At 48.0% G+C, this 16,920-nt stretch overlaps 1 protein-coding gene across 2 annotated transcripts in view; it reads right to left on the bottom strand.

The window, feature by feature from the left end:
- AARS1 (alanyl-tRNA synthetase 1) overlaps positions 1–16,920 on the bottom strand; it is a 37,829-nt gene that overhangs the window by 19,179 nt on the left and 1,730 nt on the right. For both annotated transcript variants that reach the window (XM_071084922.1, XM_071084923.1), the window contains exons 2-6: positions 11,478–11,642; positions 5,169–5,357; positions 4,688–4,833; positions 1,459–1,650; positions 200–344 (exon numbers count right to left, since the gene is read on the bottom strand). In XM_071084922.1, coding sequence (XP_070941023.1) covers positions 200–344; positions 1,459–1,650; positions 4,688–4,833; positions 5,169–5,357; positions 11,478–11,621 — 816 coding nt within the window. In that variant the 5' untranslated portion in view covers positions 11,622–11,642. The remainder of the gene's footprint in view (positions 1–199; positions 345–1,458; positions 1,651–4,687; positions 4,834–5,168; positions 5,358–11,477; positions 11,643–16,920) is intronic.

Raw genomic sequence — 16,920 nt, 5'->3', positions numbered from 1 at the left:
GAGACTCCAGCCAGTCCCTAGACTCAAAAATTACACTGTCTCAGGTCTAGAGCCTCACATTATTAACAATGAAGTAGCAAATGGAAATGGGTACCCTTAGCTGGCAAAGCATGTGGTCATTTTTTCTTTGACAGCACTGTTAAGAACCCAGCCTGGAAAACTCCACAGAAGTTTGCAATGTTTGCAATAGGACCAGTACCTTCTGAATGGCTTCAAAGTAAGGGACAAAAAGGTCAGTGTCATAGTTGGACATCTTATTCTGCAGCACAGATACCAGTCGCTCCAGGCCCATCCCTGTGTCAATGCTTTTCTTGGGAAGAGGTTTCAGAATGCCATCAGCTTCCCTGTATGATCCAGAAGAAGAGGGGGTTGAAGCAGAGACTCAAGCTGCCATCTCTCCAGTCCCTGCTGGTTAAAATTCATTTACAGAGCAGTTTGCAGGCTGTGACCATCTGCCAATTGACCGGTTTGGTGGGAAGAGGGAAGTGGAGTGATAAAGGAAGGAGAATTACTCCGGGGTTCGTTTAAGAGTGAGGCAAGGCCAGGCGCAGTGGCTCAATCTGTAATCCCAGCACTTTGGGAGGCTGAGGTGGGGTGGACCACCTGAGGTTGGGAGCTCGAGACCAGCCTGACCAACATGGAGAAACTCCATCTCTACTAAAAATACAAAATTAGCCAGGCGTGGTGGCACACACCTGTAATCTCAGTTACTCAGAAGGCTGAGGCAGCAGAGTCACTTGAACCCGGGAGGTGGAGGTTGTGGTGAGCTGAGATCGCGCCATTGCACTCCAGCCTGGGCAATAAGAGTGAAACTCCACCTCAAAAAAAAAAAAAAAAGGCTGGGCATGATGGCTCACGCCTGTAATACCAGCATTTTGGGAGGCCGAGGCGGGCGGATCACTTGAGGTCAGGAGTTCGAGACCAGCCTGGCCAACATGGCAAAACCCCATCTCTGGCTGGGCACGGTGGCTCACACCTATAATCCCAGCACTTTGGGAGGCCAAGGCTGGCAGATCACAAGGTCAGCAGTTCAAGACCAGGCTGACCAACATGGAAACCCCATCTCTACTAAAAATACAAAATTAGCTGGGCGTGGTGGCACATGCCTATAATCCCAGCTACTCGGGAGGCTGAGGCAGGAGAACTGCTTGAACCCGGGACACAGAGGTTGCAGTGAGCCAAGATCACACCATTGCACTCCAGCCTAGGCAACAAGAACAAAACTCCATCAAAAAAAAAAAAGGTACAGCAAGCATGACATTATGGGAATAGCTCTCAAGAAGCTATTAGGTGCAATAAGGCTTAGTTCTTGAAAGAACAGGCCTATCCTTGTTCCAGAGATCAGAAGGGTAATCTGAGAAAGAAATGAGCATTTAGCTGAGAAGACAACCACACAGCTCCGAGTTCCTCTTCCCCTGCTCAGCTCAAGGAAAGGAATGGAGTAGACCCCAAGGCTACCTGTTATACTGGATGAACACAAGGTTCCAGATCTCCAGCACATTAGGGTCGTCCTGGTTGACAAGGTGTGCGGCATCCCGACCACCAATCCGGTCGTAGTGTATCTCACTGCAAGGACCGCAGGGGCCTGTGTCACCCATCTCCCAGAAGTTATCCTTCATGTTGCCTGGGAGGATTTTGGTGTCATCCAGCCTGACAAAGGAGTAAAGGTAAGCCCAGTTATAGCCCCAACAAAGAGTTCTGCCCAGACTTACAACTACCACAAATGAAATTCTTAGGATTGGCCGCACACAGTGGCTCACATCACTGCACTCCAGCCTAGGCGACAGAGCGAGCCTCTGTCTCAAAAAAGAAAAAAAAAAGAAAAGAAATTCTTAGAATTTTTAATAAAGAAGTTCCAACCTTCAGAATTACTAATGCTAAGCCTGCACATAAAACCTGCTAAAGAAACAGAACATGACTCTTCTCAAGAGTGCCTACAATAGAAAAGAACACAAAATATACACATGCTATGATCAAAACTCAATGAAAATACACAAGGACATGAGTAAGGCCTAGAAAGGAACACATAATAATGAAAACAGCCATGTACATTGCTTGAACTCAGGAGTTCGAGACCAGCCTGGGCAACATGGAGAAACCCAGTCTCTCTAAAAATTATTTAAAAAATTAACTGGGGCCGGGCGTGGTGGCTCACGCCTGTAATCCCAGCACTTTGGGAGGCCGAGGCGGGCGGATCACAAGGTCAGGAGATCGAGACCACGGTGAAACCCCGTCTCTACTAAAAATACAAAAAATTAGCCGGGCGCGGTGGCGGGCGCCTGTAGTCCCAGCTACTCAGGAGGCTGAGGCAGGAGAATGGCGTAAACCCAGGAGGCGGAGCTTGCAGTGAGCCGAGATCGTGCCACTGCACTCCAGCCTGGGCGACAGAGCGAGACTCCGTCTCAAAAAAAAAAAAAAAAAAAAAAAATTAACTGGGTGGGGTGATGTACACCTGTAGTCCCAGCTACTTGGAAGAGGATCACTTGAGCCCAGGAAGTTGAGGCTGCAGTGAGCTGTGATCATGCCACTGCACTCCAGCCTGGGTGACAGAGTAAGAGCTGTCTCACACACACACACAAGATTGTGCTTGCTTAATGAAATGTAGATACACAGTACAGGAAGTCAAGTAAAAGAGGATTTTAAAAACCAGGGTCAAGATTAATATTTAATTTTTACATGTGTTACTACCCAAAACTCCAACTACACTTAGACTACAGAGTCAACCAAGTAGGAGTTTTAGATCAAGTAAAAGGGGAAGTTGGGTTGGAATAATATATCTAGAGCAAAAGTAATTAAAAAAACAGAGAAGCAGCCCTATTTCCAAGTATAGTAAAAAGCTATGCACTAAAGGACAAAAGAATTAAGTAAAAAGAACAAGAAAATGAGGCAAACACATCATGGGCAGCTCAGCTATCTACAGAGGGCACACACCCCATGTTCAGATTCTCCTTGACGCAGCACTTCACAAATTCTACTAAATTCACAGCACAGAACACATATAGCTCACCTGCTGTCTTAGCTTTTATAGTATTTACTATACTTTAGAATTATATTATGTTTAAAAAAACTGGTTAGCCACAGTGGCTGATGTCTGTAATTCCAGCAATTTGAAAGGCCAAGGCAGGCAGATTGCTTGAGCTCAGGAGTTCAAGATCAGCCTGGGCAACACGGCAAAACCCCGTCCCTACAAAAAATACAAAAACCAGCCAGGAAGGTGGTGCATGCTTCTAGTCCTAGTTACTTGGGAGGCTTGAGATGGGACGATCACCTGAGCTCAGGCAGTAAACTATGATTACACCACTGCACTCCAGCCTGGTTGAGAGTGAGACCCTATCTCAAAAAACAAAACAAAAAAATTCCTTTTTCCAGCCGGGTGCAGTGGCTCACGCCTGTAATCCCAGCACTTCGGGAGGCCAAGGTGGGCGAATCACCTGAGGTCAGGAGTTCGAGACCAGCCTGACCAACATAGTGAGACCCTTATCTTTAAAAAAAAAAAAAAAAGAGGCCAGGCGCGGTGTCTCAAGCCTGTAATCCCAGCACTTTGGGAGGCCAAGATGGGCGGATCACGACGTCAGGAGTTTGAGACCATCCTGGGTAACACGGTGAAACCCCGTCTCTACTAAAAAATACAAAAAACTAGCCGGGCGAGGTGGTGAGCGCCTGTAGTCCCAGCTACTCGGGAGGCTGAGGCAGGAGAATGGCGTAAAAACCCGGGAGGCAGAGCTTGCAATGAGCTGAGATCCGGCCACTGCACTCCAGCCTGGGTGACACAGCAAGACTCCGTCTCAAAAAAAAAAAAAAAAAGAGGCCGGGCGCGGTGGCTCAAGCCTGTAATCCCAGCACTTTGGGAGGCCGAGGCGGGTGGATCACGAGGTCAGGAGATCGAGACTATCCTGGCTAACATGGTGAAACCCCGTCTCTACTAAAAATACAAAAAAAAAAAAAAAACTAGCTGGGCGTGGTGGCGGGCGCCTGTAGTCTCAGCTACTTGGGAGGCTGAGGCGGGACAATGGCGTGAACTCGGGAGGCGGAGCTTGCAGTGAGCCGAGATCACACCACTGCACTCCAGCCTGGGAGACACAGCGAGACTCCGTCTCAAAAAAAAAAAAAAAAAAAAAAAAAAGATGGGCTAGGTGGCTGATGCTTGTAATACCAGCACTTTGGGAGGCCAAGGTGGGCAGATCACAAGGTCAGGAGATCAAGATCATCCTGGCTAACACAGTGAAACCCCGTCGATACTAAAAATATGAAAAAATTAGCTGGGCGTGGTGGCGGGAGCCTGTAGTACCAGCTACTTGGGAGGCTGAGGCAGGAGAATGGCGTGAACCTGGGAAGGAGAGCTTGCAGTGAGCTGAGACTGCGCCACTGCACTCCAGCCTAGCTGACAGAGCAAGACTCTGTCTCAAAAAATAAATAAATAAATAAATAAAATAAAAATTAAAAATAGATATGAATGCATCTAAAAATAATTACTCTGTCACCCAGGCTGGAGTGTAGAGCGATCTCAGGTCACTGCAACCTCCATCTCCTGGGTTCAAGAGATTCTCTCGCCTCACTCCTCCCTTGGGCATCTCAAAATGAACCCAGAGATGGGAAATGACCACGTATTCCAGGTCATAAAACCCCACTCTGGCACTGAGTGTCTTTTCACTCCTCCATACTCTCAAGAAGTGATCTGCATTCTTACCCCAAATTTTGCCAGATCTGTTTGCATTCCAGATCTGGTTCTAAGCCAGCTGCTTCATCCCCGCCAAAGTAAGTAACATAAAGTCTTCCAATGGGAATGCCAAACTCTTGAGTGAGGAGTTCCAGAGCCATCTTACATGCCAATTCCTACAAAAAGAACAGAGAGAAAGATATGGAACATCACCAAACCAAAATCTATTTAGTATGAAACCAGATCCTAGGAACAAAGACACAAAATCACAACACGTTCACTCTAAACTCAATCAAATTCAAGATCAGTTTATAGAAGAAATCCAAATATATACTGAAATCATCAAACTACAAGCACTACTTCCAGGAAATCTTAGAATTAATAAATCCCATTCATTCCTGAATCAGCTACATATTTCACGTTTTAAAACATGCAAAATTAGCACCCAGTTCCCACTGTGGAAAAGACCATTTTCCTCAAAACCCTAGTGGTTCTCCTGCTCTGAACTTACCTTAAAGTAATCTCCAAAAGACCAAGAGCCCAACATCTCGAAGAAGGTGTGATGATAGACATCCTTGCCCACATCGTCCAGGTCATTGTGTTTGCCCCCAGCCCGGATGCATTTCTGGGTATTGGCGGCTCTGCTCAGCTTTGCCATGGGGTGAGATGGGTCAATTGTGTTCAGGAAGATGGGTTTAAACTAAAAAAGGAAAGCAGTTCAACTTTTAAAGGGTGCAGGTGATGTCAGGTGGCCACACACTGTCAGGAAGAGACCACCACACACTAACTGTGCAGTTCATGATTAACATGCCTGGAATATAGACATGTCAGAACAGGTGGCCTGGTGGAGCCAAAGCAGAGGGTAGCCTCTCATGAAGTAGTTTCTCCTTGAACCTAGCTCCCTAACAGTCCCCAACACCACCAGTGACACCACCTGCAGAGGGGAAAGGCCTGCCAGATCTAACAGCCAAAGGTTGATGTGGTGAAACCTGGGCTTCTTCACAAGTCTCTGATGTTCAGGGCTTATAACATCTTTCTGGAAGAACTTATTCTGAAAATTGGTATGTTCACTTGGCAGTAAATGTGAGGAAGAAGAAAAAAAAACCTGACACATATTAAGGGAATAAAATCGGCACGTTGATGAACGATTGGATGTATCAGTCATCTAGCTGGGACGGCCTTGCTCTGAGGATGTACCAGTCATGCTTTGATGTGTCATTGTTATTTGTTAACTTTGCTTTATATTTCCCACTAGACCTGTTCAATTCACTGCTATTCAATTTGGTAACCACCAAACAGGTTTTCTTTTTTTTTTTTTGAGATGCAGTCTGTGTCACCCAGGCTGAAGTGCAGTGGCGCAATCTCAGGTCACTGCAACCTCCATCTCCCGGGTTTAAGCGATTCTCTTGCCTCAGCCTCCCAAGTAGCTGAGATTACAGGCATGCACAGGTACACCTGGCTAATTTTTGTTTTTTTCAGTAGAGACGGGGTTTCGTCATGTTGGCCAGGCTGGTCTCGAACACCTGACCCAAGTGATCCGAAGTGATCTGCCCGCCTCAGCCTCCTAAAGTGCTGGGATTACAGGCGTGAATCACTATGCCCAGTCTTACCATTAGACACTTGTGACCATGTAAAACTGAATTAAAATTAGGCTAGGCAAGGTGGCTCATGCCGGTAATCCCAGCACTTTGGGAGGCCAAGAAGGGAGGATTCCTTCGACCCCAGGAGTTCAAGACCAGCCTGGGAAACATAGGGAGACCCTGTCTCTATTTTTAAAAAAATCAAAAAGTAAAATTAAATAATTAGTAATCAATATTTTTAAAAATTAGAAATTCTCAGCCAGGCACAGTGGCTCATGCCTGTAATCCCCAGCACTTCAGGAGGCTGAGGTGGGTCCATCACCTGAGGTTGGGAGTTCGAGACCAACCAGACCAACATGGAGAAACCCTATTTCTACTAAAAATGCAAAATTAGCCAGGCGTGGTGGTGCATGCCTGTAATCCCAGCTACTCAGGAGGCTGAGTCAGGAGAATCACTTGAACCCGGGAGGCAGAGGTTGCAGTGAGCCGAGATTGTGCCACTGCATTCCAGCCTGGGCTACACAGCCTGGGCTATATCTGTCTCAAAGAAAAAAAAAAATTAGAAATTCTGTTCCTCAATCACACTAGCTCAATAATCACACATGACTGATGGCTGCCATGTTGAACAGAACATTTCCGTCACTGCAAAAAATTCTACTGGACAGTCTTGTGCTAGATCACGAACTCCTTGAAAGCAAACACTCTCTCACTCATCTCTGTATTTCCGGCACCTAGCTGGGTGCCTAATATCATTTCGAATTGGGGGAAAAAAAAAAAGGTATTTGTTGATCAAGAGGCAATATGGCACAAAGGTTAAGGAAATGACTATCAGGGTTCAAGTCCACACTGGCACTTACCAACTATGTGAACGTGAGCAACTGACTTGAACTCTCAGTGCCTCGGTAGGGATGGCAACAGAGTTGGGCATAAATGAGTTTAATGTATGCGAAAGACAAAGAGCAGCACCTGGCACATAGTAAGTGCTGCATGCAGGCTGACAGCTATTGTCAATAAGAAAATGTTTACAAGGTCAGGCATGGTGGCTCACGTCTGTAATTCCAGCACTTTGGGAGGCCGAAGCAGGCGGATCACGAGGTCAGGAGTTCGAGACCAGCCTGGCCAAGATGGTGAAACCCCATCTCTACTAAAAATACAACAATTAGCGAGGCGTGGTGGTGGTTGCCTATAGTCCCAGCTACTTGGGAGGTTGAGGCAGGAGAACTGCTTGAACCTGGGAGGCGGAGGTTGCAGTGAGCTGAGATTGTGCCACTGAATTCCAGCTTGGGCGACAAGGCCAGGCACGGTGGCCTACGCCTATAATCCTAGCACTTTGGAAGGCCAATACGTCGGGATCACCTGAGGCCAGGAGTTCGAGACCAGCCTGGCCAACATGGCGAAACCCCGTCTCTACTAAAAATATAAAAATTAGGCCGGGTGCGGTGGCTCATGTTTGTAATCCCAGCACTTTGGGAGGCTGAGGCGGGCCGATCACGAGGTCAGGAGATCAAGAGCATCCTGGCCAACACGGTGAAACCCTGCCTCTACTAAAAAAAAATACAAAAAATTAGCCGGGCGTGGTGGCGGGCGCCTGTAGTCCCAGCTACTCGGGAGGCTGAGGCAGGAGAATGGCATGAACCCAGGAGGCAGAGCTTGCAGTGAGCCGAGATTGCGCCGCTGCACTCCAGCCTGAGAGACAGAGCAAGACTCTGTCTCAAAAAAAACCCACAAAAAACAAAAAACAAATTAGCCAGGTGTGGCGGCAGACACCTATAATCCCAGCCACTGAAGCAGAAGAATCACTTGAACTCGGGAAGGGGAGGCTGCAGTGAGCTGAGATTTTACCATTGCACTCCAGCCTGGGCAACAAGAGCAAAATTCTGTCTCAAAAAAAAAAAAATAAAAGTTTACAAACATTGGACTCCCTGGTTCTTGTTGAGGCGGCTCATGTGGGAGGTGACAAAGCTTGGACCCAGGTATGCCTGAATAGAAACAGAAGCTTTCCAGGGTTCCAAAAGCCTATCTCATTGAATAAGACCACCTAAAATTAGTGCCTCCAATTCTAGGTATATGCATAGGACTCACATATAACTGAAAATATTTTTCTTTTTTTTCCATTTTGAGACAGGGTCTTGCTCTGTCACCCTGGCTGGAGTCCAGTGCATGATCACGGCTCACCTCAACCTCCTGGGCTCAAGCAATCCTCCCACCTCAGCCTCCCAAGAGGCTGGAACTACAGGTGTGAGCCACCACCAGCTAATTTTTCCATTTTTCTTTGTTTCTTTTCCTTTCAGACAGGGTCTTCCTATGTGGCCCAGGCTCCTCTCCAACTCCTGGGCTCAAGCAATCCTCTTACTTTGGCCTCCCAAAATGCTGGAATTACAGGCATGAACCATTGTGCCTGGCCCATTAATTTTTTTTTTTTTTTGAGACAGAGTCTCACTCTGTCATCCAGGCTGGAGAGCAGTGGCGTCATCTCGGCTCACTGCAACCTCCGCCTCCCAGGTTCCAGCGATTCTCCCGCCTCAGTCTCCCAAGTAGCATAATTTTTTTGTGAGACCAGTCTCACTGTGTTGCCCAAGCTGGTTTGGAATTCCCAGGCTCGAGTGATCCTCCCATCTCAGCCTCCTCAGTAGATGTAATTACAGGGGCACTGTGCCCTATTTTTCGTAATTTTATAGTTAATATTTTAAGAGGTACAATATGTTCCCACTGTTTCTAACTTTCCATGCCAGAAAAGACACCTAAGAGAAAAGAAAATGTCAACTCATCCCAGAGTGAGGAGCATCCTAAGGGCTGCAGATGCACTGGGTGAGCATCACAGGAAGAGAACCATCACAGGAAAGCCCTGAGAACACCATCTAACCTGAACCCACTTCAGCCACAACCAGCCTGGGAAGTATTTAGTGTCACAGACATGCTGACAAGTTCCTCTTAAACTCCTTTATAAACTTGTCGTGCTTTCATCATTTCAAGAGTTAACCCTTTTCTCTCACAATAAACCTTTCAAATGTCTTTTTCTTTTCTTTTTTTTTTTTTTTTTTTTTTTTGAGACGGAGTCTCGCTCTGTCGCCCAGGCTGGAGTGCAGTGGCCGGATCTCAGCTCACTGCAAGCTCCGCCCCCTGGGTTTACGCCATTCTCCTGCCTCAGCCTCCCGAGTAGCTGGGACTACAGGCGCCCGCCACCTCGCCCGGCTAGTTTTTTGTATTTTTAGTAGAGACGGGGTTTCACCGTGTTAGCCAGGATGTTCTCGATCTCCCGACCTCGTGATCCGCCCGACTCGGCCTCCCAAAGTGCTGGGATTACAGGCTTGAGCCACCGCGCCCGGCTGCGTCTTTTTCTTTTCTTTCCTTTTTTGAGACAGGGTCTCACTATGTTGCATAGGCTGAAGTGCAGTGGTATGATCAGGGCTCACTGTAGCCTTGAACTCCCAGGCTCAAGTGATCATCCTGCCTCAGCCTCCCGAGAAGGTGGGACTACAGGCATACACCACTACACCTAGCTAATATTTGTATTTTTAGTAGAGACAGGGTTTCACCATGTTGCCCTAGGCTGGTCTCAAACTTCTGGATTCAAGTGATCTGTCTACCTTGGCCTCCCAAAGTGTTGGGATTACAGGCGTGAGCCGCTGTGCCCAGCCTCACGTATATTTTTCATTCAACCTCCCCAAACTGTACTAATAAATTTTCTTCAGCAATGGATCCAGAGTGGCACTGGTGGCAATAGTTTCAAGAAAGGGGTTAGGTGGGCGGGGTGTGGTAGCTTAGCCTAGCCCTGTAATCACAGCACTTTGGGCAGCTAAGGCAAGAGGATTACTTGAGGCCATGGGTTCGAGACTAGCCTGAACACCTTGGTGAGACCCCATCTCTGCATATAAATAAATAAAATAATTTAGGCCAGGCAAGGTGGCTCACATCTATAATCCCAGCACTTTGGGAGGCTGAGGTGGGTGGATGACCTGAGGTCAGGAGTTCGAGAACAGTCTGGCCAACACAGTGAAACCCCGTCTCCACTAAAAATACAATAATTAGCCAGGCATGGTGGCGCATGCTTGTAGTTCCAGCGACTTGGGAGGCTGAGGCAGGAGAATCGCTTGAACTCAGGAGGCGGAGATTGCAGTGAGCCAAGATTGCACCACTGCACTCCAGTCTGGGCGACAGAGAGAGACTGTCTCAAAACAATAAATAAATTAAAAAATAAATAAATAAAATAATTTTAAAAGCTGACATGCTGGAGCATGCTTGTAGTTCTAGCTACTTGGGAGGCTGACGTAAGAGGATCACTTAAACCCAGGAGTCTGAGGCTACAGCATGCTAGGATCATGCCACTGCACTTCAGCCAGGATGACAAAGTGAGACCCTCTCTCTAAAGAATAATAGCTGGCCGGGCGTGGTGGCTCATGCTGTAATCCCAGCACTTTGGGAGGCCGAGGCAGGTGGATCACGAGGTCAGGAAATCAAGACCATACTGGCTAACACAGTGAAACCTCGTCTCTACTAAAAATACAAAAAATTAGCCGGGCGTGGTTGTGGGCGCCTGTAGTCCCAGCTACTCGGGAGGCTGGGGCAGGAGAATGGCAAGAACCTGGGAGGCAGAGCTTGCAGTGAGCGGAGATGGTGCCACTGCACTCCAGCCTGGGCAACAGAGCAAGACTCTGTCTCAAAAAAAGAGACCAGGTGCGATGGCTGATGCCTGTAATCCCAACACTTTGGGAGGCCGAGGTTGGTGGATCATAAGGTCAAGAGATAGAGACCATCCTGGTTAACATGGTGAAACCCCGTCTCTATTAAAAATACAAAAAATTAGCCGGGTGTGGTGGCGGGTGCCTGTAGTCCCAGCTACTCGGGAGGCTGAGGCAGGAGAATGGCGTGAACCTGGGAGGTGGAGCTTGCAGTGAGCTGAGATGGTGCCACTGCACTACAGCCTGGGCAACAGAGCAAGACACCGTCTCCAAAAAAAAAAACAAAAAAAAAAAACCACTAATGTTTGAGTACCTACTATGTGCGAAATACTGTGCTAAACATTTTGTATGCCTTACCCTATTTGCCTCTCACTAAAACCTACAGGCAGGCAATATTATTCCTTATTTTGCAAAGAAACTGAGGTCCACCACATAAAGTTCCACAAGATCACACAGGGAGTGACAGAACCGGAATTGGTCTGACCCCAGGGCTGTGCTTTTATCTCGACTCTGCTGCCTCTTATGTGAACAAACAGCCAAGAAAAAAGGAAAAACCCTTACCTGGTTCATGCCCGCATTGGCAAACAGCAAAGTGGGGTCATCCAATGGGATGGTGGCAGACGAGTGAATGTAGGTATGCTCGTTCCTCTTGAAGAAATCTATAAATCGCTGCCGGATTTCACTTGCTGTTAGAGTAGAGTCCATCTTGAAAGTCACTCCAAAGAACTAATCAAAGAAAAAACAATGAAGGAAAATTAGGGGAGGTGAAAGTCAAAGTAGGCATTACACAAGACTTCTGGCTTCTCAAGCCAAATCAAAGCAGGACTCAGGTGAGCTGTTTGATCCTAAAACCTCTATGTTGTAATGCCCAAGGCTAAAATCATCATCAAAGCAACACCACAGCACCAACACACAGCAGCCCCATCTGTTCTTCCTTCCCATGCCAATTTCGAGAGGTTCAACCCCCAGCATACCAAGCACAGCACTGCTGAATGTTTGTTCATTAAACAAATATGTATTGAGCATCTGCTCTGTGCCAGGCCCTAGACCAGGAATTAGAAACAAGAGGGACAGCCAGGCGCGGTGGCTCATGCCTGTAATCCCAGCACTTTGGAAGGCCGAGGCGATCAGATCACAAGGTCAGGAGTTCAAGACCAGTCTGGCCAACATGGTGAAACCCCATCTCTACTAAAAATACAAAATTGGCCGGGCGCGATGGCTCAAGCCTGTAATCCCAGCACTTTGGGAGGCCGAGACGGGTGGATCACCAGGTCAGGAGATCGAGACCATCCTGGCTAACACGGTGAAACCCTGTCTCTACTAAAAAATACAAAAAACTAGCCGGGCGAGGTGGCAGGCACCTGTAGTCCCAGCTACTTAGGAGGCTGAGGCAGGAGAATGGCGTGAACCCGGGAGGCGGAGCTTGCAGTGAGCTGAGATCCGGCCACTGCACTCCAACCTGGGCGACAGAGTGAGACTCCATCTCATAAAAAAAAAAAAAAAAAATACAAAATTAACTGGGCATGGTGGCGCGTGTCTGTAATCCCAGCTACTTGGGAGGCTGAGGCAGGAGAATCGCTTGAACCCAGGAGGCACAGGTTGCAGTGAGCCAAGACCGCGCCACCGCACCCCAGCCTGGCGACAGAGTAAGACTCCATTTCAAAAAAAAAAAAAAAGAAAAAGAAAAAAAGAAAAAAAGAGGGACAAAGACCCTCAGTTTAGTCCAAATGGGGAAGAGGGAGAGCAGTTCAGGAGACCAGGGTTTGAGTTCTAGCTCCAAGTCCTGAAGGAATCACTTCACCAATAAAAGAAGGGGTCCATATGAGATTATCTCTAAAGATCCCTTCAGCTCTGTGTTAATACACAAGCCTAGAACTGCAAAGTTCCATTATCCCCAAAGCCAGGGTCTCTAGGTTTGGCCTGATGTCTTGGTGAGCAGCAATAGTCCTGGGGATGGGCCTATCTGTACAAGGGACCACCTGTATGTAGCAGGAATGTACCTACCTCTATGTATCCTACATCCCCCAAGAACCCTAACATCAAACGGCTGCCTTCCAGCCATTAGATTACTAGGGAGTGGGGATGTTGTAGCCCCACTTTGGAGGCACAGCTTACCGAAAGTGAAACAACAAGGGAATTGGTGGAGACGGAAACAACTTTATGACTTCAAAGTCCTTTCACGAGTTGGGCGTGGTGGCTCACACCTGTAATCCCAGCACTTTGGGAGGCTAAGGTGAGAGGATTGCCTGAGCCCAGGAGTTTGAGACCACCCTGGGCAACATAGCCAGACCTTGTCAGTACAAATAGTAAAAAAAATTAGCTGGGCATGGTGGTGCGTACCTGTGGTCCCAAATACTTGGGAGGCTGAGGTGGGAAGATTGAGCCCAGAAGAGTGAGGCTGTAGTGAGCTGTGATTATGCAACTACACTCCAGCCCAGGCGACAGAGCAAGACCTTGTGTCAAAAAACAAAAAAACAGGCCGGGCATGGTGGCTCAAGCCTGTAATCCCAGCACTTTGGGAGGCTGAGACGGGCAGATCACGAGGTCAGGAGATCGAGACCATCCTGGCTAACATGGTGAAACCCCGTCTCTACTGAAAAATACAAAAAAACTAGCTGGGCGAGGTGGCAGGCCCCGCTGTAGTCCCAGCTACTCGGGAGGCTGAGGCAGGAGAATGGTGTAAACCCAGGAGGTTGAGCTTGCAGTGAGCCGAGATCTGGCCACTGCACTCCAGCCTGGGCGACAGAGCGAGACTCTGTCTCAAAAAAGAAACAAAAACAAAAACAAAAACAGCTCTTTCACAGATACTACAATTTCCCTGAGAGGCAGGCTGGGGAGAAGTGACAGGCTTTGGTGAGAGTGCTGATCACTGGCATGGTGTTGCAGTGCCACACAGTGCTGTGTCTAGAAAAATGAGAACCATATCTCATTCACAGTATTAACATTGTTATCAAAGTGTCTCTGGAATTCCAGACCCAACTGTAACCTTAATTCACTTTTGTCTGAGTTTAGTTCCTTTTCTGTACAAAGCAGTATCTACCCTGCCTATTCAACTGAGGTGTTGTGAGGATCAAAAGCTATACTGTATTTGGAAGCAATCTGTAAAATGGAAAACCTTACGCTGGGTGCGGTGGCTCACGCCTGTAACCCCAGCACTTTGGGAGGCCGAGGCGGGTGGATTACCTGGGATCAGGAGCTGAAGACCAGCCTGGCCAACATGGTGAAAACCCATCTCTACCAAAATACAAAAATTAGTCAGGCATGATGGTGAGTGCCTGTAATTCCAGCTACTCAGGAGGTTGAGACGGGAGAATTGCTTGAACCCGGGAGACGGTGGTTGCAGTGAGCCGAGACTGCGCCACCGCACTCCAGCCTGGGTGGCTAAGGGAGACTCCATCTTAAAAAAAAAAAAAAAAAGAGGAAAACCTTGACGGAACAGAGTGGGTATTACTTTTAAGTTGTTTAGCTGAAAGTTTTCTTTTTTTCTGGTTCTGTCCAGACTGGAGTGCAGTGGGACAATCACTTAAGTAGCCTTAAACTCCTAGGCTCAAGTGATCCTCTTGCCTCAGCCTCCTAAGTAACGGGGACTACAGTTGAAAACCACCATGCCCAGTTAATTTTTTTTTTTTTCTTATTTTTTTTGAGACAGAGTCTCACTCTGTCACCCAGGCTGGAGTGCTATGGCACAATCTCAGCTAACTGCAGCCTCCACCTCCCAAGTTGCTGCAATCCTCCTGCCTCAGCCTCTCAGGCAACTTGGATTACAGGCACATGTCACCCCACCCAGCTAATATTTGTATTTTTAACAGAGTCGGGGTTTCACCACATTGCTCAGGCTGGTCTCGAACTCCTGACCTCAGGTTATCTGCCAGCCTCAGCCTCCCGAAGTGCTAGGATTACAGGCATGAGCTACCATGCCCAGCTAATTTCTGTTTTTGTTATAGATGGTGCATTGCTATGCTGCCCACGCTCGTCTCGAACTCCTGGCCTCAACCTCCCAGTTGGGATGGCATGAGCCACAATGCCCAGCCAGTTTTCTTCTTATGAGGAAGATACAATAGAGATGTACAAAGTGAACAGGAGATCCTGACTCCAGCTACTTTTCAAAAGACACATGAATTTCCCATTTTTGCTTACTCATTCACCATAATGAATGCATACTATGTGCCAAGAATCAAACTGAATGACAGCCTATGTCCTTCCTGGGGAGACGATCATATACAGAATTAACTGCAGTATTGTGTAAAAGGACTGAATATATCAACTATGAGCCTACGAAGGCTGGAACTATTAAAAGCTGTATCCCCACATTCATTTATTTACCCCATTTATTCAATATAAATTCAATACATTTATTCAACATAAACTCATTCATTTATTCACTGGAAGGCTGTATGGGATACAGAGGTAGCACAAAGGCAGAACCTCAGGTTTCACTTAATAACAAGAGCTGTAAACGTCTTGGGTGCCTTAAATCACACTGTGGCTCCAGCCACTCCACAGGAATTTTTTTTGAGACAGGGTCTCCCTCTCTGTCACCCAGGCTGGAGCACAGGCAGTGGTGCAATCATTTGGCCTTCCAGGCTCAGGTGTTCCTCCCACCTCAACCTCCGGAGCAGCTGGGACTACAGGCATGTGCGACCACACCCGGCTAATTTTTTGTATTTAAAAAAATTTTTTGAGGCCGGGTACAGTGGCTCACGCCTATAATCCCAGTACTTTGGGAGGTCGAAGGCAGGTGGATCACAAGGTCAGGAAATTGAGACCATCCTGGCTAACATGGTGAAACCCTGTCTCTACTAAAAACACACAAAAAAAATTAGCGGGGCATGGTGGCACACACCTGTAATCCCAGCTACTTGGGAAGCTGAGGCAGGAGAATCGCTCGAACTTGGGAGGCAGAGGATACAGCGAGTCGAGATGATGCCACTGCACTCCAGCCTGGGTGCTAGAAGATTTTCGCCCAGGTGCAGTGGCTCATGCCTGTAATCCCAGAACTTTGGGAGGCCAAGGCAGGTAGATCACCTGAAGTCAGGAGTTCGAGAACAGCCTGGCCAACATGGTGAAACATGGTGAAACCAAAAATATAAAAAAATTAGCCGGGCGTGGTGGTGGGCGCCTATAATCCTAGCTATTTGGGAGGCTGAGGCAGGAAAATTGCTTGAACCTGGGAGGCGGAGGCTGCAGCGAGCTGAGATCATGCCATTGCCCTCCAGTCTGGGTGACAGAGCGAGACCTGTCTCGACATTTTTTTTTTTTTAGACAGGTCTCTGTCACCCAGGCTGGAGGGCAGTGCCACAACCACAGCTCATTGCCACCTCCGCCTCCTGGGCTCAGGTGATCCTCCTACCTCCGACCCTCAAGGAGCTGGGACGACAGGTGCTCACCATCATGAAATGGCTAATTTTTTTGTAGAGACAGGCTGCTCTCAAATTCATGAGCTCTGGCCGGGCGCGGTGGCTCAAGCCTGTAATCCCAGCACTTTGGGAGGCCGAGACGGGCGGATCACGAGGTCAGGAGATCGAGACCATCCTGGCTAACACGGCGAAACCCCGTCTCTACTAAAAACACAAAAAACTAGCCGGGCGAGGTGGCGGCGCCTGTGGTCCCAGCTACTTGGGAGGCTGAGGCAGGAGAATGGCGGGAACCTGGGAGGCGGAGCTTGCAGTGAGCTGAGATCTGGCCACTGCACTCCAGCCTGGGTGACAGAGCGAGACTCCGTCTCAAAAAAAAAAAAAAAAAAATTCATGAGCTCAACCGATGGGCCCACCTCAGCCTCCCAAAGTGCTGGCACTACGGGCATGAACCACTGCACTGGGGTGCCACAGGACCTTTTAACATGCTCTTCATGTGCCAGGTAAGCTGTCTGCCCCACTCTTTTCCCTTTTCCTAGTAAACGTCTCACTTTTGATGTATCAATTCCAAAGAAACTTATTTCCGGGGCACAGTGGCTCATGCCTATAATCCCAGCTGAGGCATTTGGGAGGCTGAGGCAAGAGCATTG

This window comes from Macaca nemestrina, chromosome 18, assembly GCF_043159975.1.
Source record: "Macaca nemestrina isolate mMacNem1 chromosome 18, mMacNem.hap1, whole genome shotgun sequence".
Taxonomy (NCBI): domain Eukaryota; kingdom Metazoa; phylum Chordata; class Mammalia; order Primates; family Cercopithecidae; genus Macaca; species Macaca nemestrina.
Note: the sequence above shows the minus strand (reverse complement) of the source record. Positions and strands in the feature narration are given on the sequence as shown.